The sequence below is a fragment of the Colias croceus genome, chromosome 27 (assembly GCF_905220415.1).
Source record: "Colias croceus chromosome 27, ilColCroc2.1".
Lineage (NCBI taxonomy): Eukaryota > Metazoa > Arthropoda > Insecta > Lepidoptera > Pieridae > Colias > Colias croceus.
The window spans coordinates 2,408,085-2,414,356 of record NC_059563.1 but is presented as its reverse complement, the minus strand read 5'-3'; the positions used below and the strand labels follow the sequence as shown (position 1 = coordinate 2,414,356).

The window sequence follows — 6,272 nt, the reverse complement described above, 5'->3', positions numbered from 1 at the left end:
GGCTAGTAGTGCTGCGTCATCTGCAAAGAGGAGATTATCCACGAAGAGATCCTCTCGGTGTTTTTTGGACTTAAGCAGGGAGATGTTAAACAGCCTTCCATCCGTTCTAGTGTGTAAATGAACGCCTTGATGGTCATCACTGAATGCTGCACGTAGCATCAGCGAGAAGTATATTCCAAACAGGGTGGGTGCCAAAACGCAGCCCTGACGCACACCTCTGCAAACTTTAAACGGCTCTGATGTACTGCCGTTGAAAACTACGATGCCATTCATGTTTTCGTGGAATCATTTTATCAGGCACAAAAGTTTAGGTGGGCACCCGATGCTTTCTAGTGCTGAGTACAGTCCCTCCCGGCTGACCGTATCGAAGGCTTTGTTGAGGTCAACAAAAGCCACAAACAAGGGACTCTTCTGTTCTCTACACTTCTCCTGTAATTGACGTAGAGTAAAAATCATGTCAGTTGTAGAACGCTGGGGACGAAAGCCACATTGAGATTCCGGATATACTCGATTCGCAAGCTTTTGGAGTCTAGATTGAATGACTCGACTGAAAAGTTTTCCAACAATACTTAGGAGGGAGATACCACGATAGCAGTTGCAGTCGCCACGGTCACCCTTCCCTTTGTATATGGTCACAATATTAGCGTCTCGCATATCTTGCGGCACTTCACCTGCTTCCCAGCATTTACGCAGGAGACTAAACAGCATCGGTCTTACACACTGGAGTTTAATTATTTCGGCATGGGTTCCATCGCAGCCAGGGCTCTTACCGGATTTTAGTTTGTTTACTGCATTGTTGAACTCCTCTATAGACGGTAGATCATCTAGCTCAGTCCATAAGTCTAGTTTAGGCATATTATTAACAGCATCCGGGTGTAGATTAGTAGGACGTGAGTAGAGACCGGTGTAATGCTCAACCCAACGGTCAAGTTGTTTTCTAGAATCTGTTATAGAGAAGCCATCTGCGTCCTTTAAGGGGGCTGTCTTTTTAGGTACAGGTCCAAGGACTTGTTTGATACCCTCGTAAACACCACCAATATTTCCGTTGTCGGCACACGTTTGAATCCTGAGGCCGAGATTAGTCCAGTATAGATTGGCGAAATATCGTACGCTTCGCTGGAGAGCTGATTTAGCTGTACGAAGATTTTTATCAGTCACAGGAGAGGAGTGCAAACGATGGTTAAGAGCTGCCTCGCGCTTTGCGTCTAATAGTGGTTGAAGATGTTGGATATTATTCGCAAACCAGTCCTGAGATTTGGTAGTCATGTAGCCAAAAGCCTCACCAGCGCCGTTAGTTAAAATATTCTTAATATTATTCCACTCAACGGTTATTGAGATATCAGTATCCCAATTGTTTAAGTCAGCTGTAATTAAAGACTCAAATTTTATACGGTTTTCGTCAATGTTCACATTAGCAAGATTTATCTTTCTTTTACCCGGAGCATGAGAAGTGTGAATCTTTTTATGCGCAATGGCCACTCGTGCCACCACTAGCGAGTGATCAGTATCACAGTCAGCGCTATGAAATGTGCGTGTGTGAAGGATCTCTCGTAGGTCCCTGGAACGGGAGAGCACGACGTCCAACTGATGCCAATGGCCAGATCGTGGGTGTTTCCAGGAAACTCTGTGTGATAATTTACCCTTAAAGAATGTATTGGTTACGCAAAGACGATGATCAGAGCAAAACTCTAGCAGTCTTTGACCGTTCTCATTCATATTTCCTACACCATGGTATCCAATACAACTGGGCCATGTGGAGAAATCCTGGCCCACTCGGGCATTAAAGTCACCAAGAATATATAGGCGGTCACCTGTACTCACTTTACTTACTGTCTCGTCTAATTGATTGTAGAATTGGTCTTTTGTCTCTTCCGAAGATGTTAGTGTCGGAGCATAAGCTGTGATGATAGTAGCAAACCCATGGACAGTGTTGAGTCTCAGGACCATTATGCGCTCTGATATTCCTTGGGGACTCTCAATAGCTGGTAACAAATCATTGTGGACCGCAAAACCAACTCCCTGCTGACGAATATCAGTGTGACATTTTCCCTTCCAGAAAAATGTGTATGATGATTCACGCAATGAGCCTTCATCTGGTAGTCTGGTTTCTTGTAGAGCACATATTTTTATTTGGAGTCTATACTAAGTTCTGCATCGATTACAGCCGTTTTTCGTAGATCTTGTATGCTGTGTGAACCTTCGCAGGTATCCGGAAGGCCTGTCCTCATAGTTCGGACATTCCATGTCGCGATGCGCATGGTTTGGCGTTGTATAGTTTTTTTCTTATTTAGTTCCTTGTTTGTAGGTGTAATAGTCAACGACACTAGTCATCTAGTCATTGTCTAGTGCTCTCTACACCCTATAAGAGCAGACCAGTATCGGGACGGATCGATACCTTACTGACCGGGGGCTGCCCGGTTTAGAGCGGGCGGTAATCGAACAATGGATCTTCGATGGATCCTCCCACTGCCAAAAGTGACCCCTAGCGTCTGCAATTACGTCCATTTATGCCGACTTATCACTGGTAACTGCCACTTTCCGTGTTGTTAGCCACGCAATTGACGTGGGTGGAGTGGCCTCTCCACAGACAAAAAACCGCCTGGGTCGGTTTTAAGGAAACGCAGGGTTGCCCAGAGCCTACGCTACCCTCTCGGCATCACTAGCTTAGTCCACAGGAATGGCAAGCCAATACGTGCGGAGCTAGATCTGCTGCAGGAATCTGCCGTGTATTTCAGGTTTGACCTTACTAACGTCTAACGGAGATACCGTTCCGGGTTTGTATTCAGAGTTTTCCTTCTCCTAGATAGGTTGCGACCCAACGCTTGGAGGCCTGTCCCCCCCTTAAATAGAGCGATTAGAGATGGAACGCTCCTTTAGACCTTAGTCGCCTTCTACGACACCCCAGTCTTATGGTAGGGTTGGTGCTATTCTAAGCCGGACACCACACGGCAGACAACAAACACATAAAATACCTCAATTAAAAGTCTAAAACATTAACATAAAGTCTTATTTCTTAAGAAAATTAAAAATGCTCATAGCCTTAAAAATGTCGCAAGACATTCATATTATCTTATGAAGCCTTGTGAAGAGCACTACACTTACACGAGTCTAGAATTATTACAGCTTCATGTAAAACTAGATCTTGTCTGTTTTAATATTTTAGCTCCTTTTATTTAGCTCCTTTTATTTATGTCTTTTAGCTTTTAAAGCGAGTGTTATGTATAAATTAAATGACAGACTGGAGAAGAAATTAAATCACAAACTTACAAACTTAAAAATGATCAAATCATATCATATTTTTAGTTTTTTTTTTTACTTTTTAGTAAAATAAAGCGGAGGAGTTTGTTTGTTTGAACGCGCTAATCTCACAGTCAGGAACCGATTTAAAGTACTCTATACCTACGTAGATTATAGACTTATAGAGTACTAGGTACTAGCTTTAAGCCCGCGGCTTCGCCCGCGTTTTCAAAGAAAAACCAGCATAGTTCCCGTTCCGGATTTCCGGGATAAAACCTATCCTATGTGTTATCCAAGTTACCCTCTATATGTGTGCTAAATTTCATTGTAATCGGTTCAGTAGTATTTACGTGAAAGAGCAACAAACACGCACACATCCTGAATCCTCACAAACTTTCGCATTTTATAATATTAGTAGGAAGTAGGATGGGATTATAATATTAGTAGGATAGACTTTAAAATATTGCCACGGGCAAAGCCGGAGCAAACCGTTAGAGTATCCGTGTAAAATTATTATATTAATTAAAAATATCCATAGACTGGTATTCTATCAGTAGCTAGTATGAAATATAATCGATGATGTTTAAAGCCCACTTCATTAAAAATGTAAACGTCCAACTAGATAATGTGACTTAATTAAATCCATAAATACATTGACCTTTAAAATACATTAATTATAATAAAAAAATATACAAGTACCAACTACCGATGTCAGTAGTTTATAGTTGTTTATTATCTTATTAAAGTACGATGGTATTGGTTAATTTTGAATGGCGAATTTAAATATTAACCAATAGGAGTCGTAAGTATGTTTTTTTAAATTCGACTTGCGTAAAGAGGGCGGTATCATGCCCTTTTTGTACTCAATTAAACCAGTTATTGTAAGGACGGTTGACGACATGTTTTTTTGGATTGTATCGTATTTTTTAGGGTTCTGCCATTGACGTATAAACAACGTTGTGTGTCAATTAATGTTTTTTACTTAAATGGGTTACGATTAAAACTTATTTGCTTGTATCATCTGTTTTTCACTTGTTTTTCTTGTCACAAACCTATTTATGATCCGTTTTACTTGGTTTGTGTTAGAATGCATAAAAATCATTGAAAAAATATTGGAACAAACTATTTTTTGGACAAAAATTTGGCACCAAAGTTCTTCCATGTTTATATATGTTTAAGAACATAGTCTTGATAAACGTGTACTCTACATGTAATTTATCTATATTAATATTACAATCAATGTTAGAGAAGTACCTACATGACCTTATACCTAATTTCCTTTTATAATTACATACCTGCTACAAAAACATAACCCTACTTCTTTTGCCGTTCGGTAAAATATAGTTAAATTTCAACTCACACTTGACCGTATTAAAAAAATAAAATATGTAAAACATAATTATTTTATTTTAATAGGTGTAGTTTTTATATCAATAAATGTGAGACTTATTTCGTATAATTATTTTTTTTTTAAATAAAAAAAAAATAAATGAAATAATATTGAATATTTTACAGATAATTGGTTGAGTTAATAAATCCTGTTTATTATACTGACTTGACTTGTAATATTATAAAAAAATGTAGGTAACAAAAAATAATTAATTTATATTTAGGTAGCTACGCTACGTTGACATCAAGTCAAAAATCAATTCGATTTTCTATCCTGTTTGCTAGTCTGTTAACTACCAAGTTATTGTATTTAAGAGATTTTGTTTGTTCGTTCATTTGAACGCGCTAATCTCACGAACTACAAGATTGGTTACTTCAACACATAAACATCAAGAAATAATACTTTTCACAACTCTCGTCCTTCAAAATCAAAAACCAATTTTTACGAAACACAGATTTTTAATATGTGGCTTTAAAAAATATTTAATCTGTACCAGGCGCCACGAATCATTCATTGATCCCAAATTGATCCCATACAACGTCAACAAGCAAAAACAGCTCCCCTACCGAGATGTCATATAGCAGTATTGTATCCAGTGAGGAAAAGGGACAGCGCTATACAGGCCGTCTAGCGCCATCTTTTTCCCACACTGGGAATAATACTGCTATAATTTAGTCAGCAGGTGCAGAAAACGTCCCATTAAAAACATTTGATCTGAAGTTTTGACATTCATGTAACCGAAGAGGGTTGTTAGTGGCCTGTTTTGGTTTTTTACTCTGTATTGGAATATTTCGAGCATTTGCTAAGTATTTCTTTGACTGTGAATGTCTGTAGTACTCGGCTTGATGGCTTCCATTTTCTTTTATGTTCACGACGAACTTATTAGTGTGCGTGTGCGTGCAAATAGTAAAATTTATTGAAAATGGAATGTGTTGTTCTCTATATAATATTACAAAGTAACTTAATTAAATTGAAAAGTTTAATTCCATGTCTGAAATTTTGCCCACGATAGGTATATAATTGATTGCTTTTAAATATTCTTTATTATATAATATCAATATACCTATTTAATTATGATAACTGATGAGTGTAGAAGTGACGTTCATATAATATTACCTACATATTGTATATTAACATAACAAAATATAACTTTTTGTAGAGTCCATCTATTCGCATGCTTTTCACGTCCATTCATATTACATAACATTCTACTAATAAGTAAGTACCTACGTTACAATTTCCTTGGCTCTTTTTTTAATTCGTTTTTGATAAGATTGTTTAAAAAAATACACCTACCTACCTAAAAGGTACACACACACTAACATTGATCCTACTTTTCAACGCAACACTTCACAACATCTCAAAACAAAATCCACCAAAGTGTGTCATACGAATATTCTACTGAAGACCCTAATAACATTGAGGGTTCGGTCGTCTGTAGCACCTGAGCCGTCAAATCAATATAGACTGCCACAGATAATATAAGCCCCATATAGTTGGGAATGTGGCTGAAGACGTATTATTTTTCAAATGCGGTACAAAATACTTTTTTAGTGGTAGATGGCATGATTGTTTTTAAGATATAAGATAAGATAAGGTGTTACTTACACTTAACTTATTCCTAAAGTAGAGTACAATCATTAAA

At 37.9% G+C, this 6,272-nt stretch overlaps 1 protein-coding gene across 1 annotated transcript; it reads right to left on the bottom strand.

The window, feature by feature from the left end:
- Positions 1–285: 285 nt before the first annotated feature.
- Positions 286–1,947, bottom strand: LOC123703666. The gene has a single exon (XM_045651742.1). The coding sequence runs from the start codon at positions 1,945–1,947 to the stop codon at positions 286–288; it is 1,662 nt and encodes a 553-aa protein (XP_045507698.1).
- Between the last annotated feature and the right edge of the window lie 4,325 nt (positions 1,948–6,272).

Bases quoted from the DNA above. Each gene is read 5' to 3' on its own strand.
- LOC123703666 (XM_045651742.1), bottom strand. From the start codon at position 1,947: ATGGTCCTGAGACTCAACACTGTCCATGGGTTTGCTACTATCATCACA.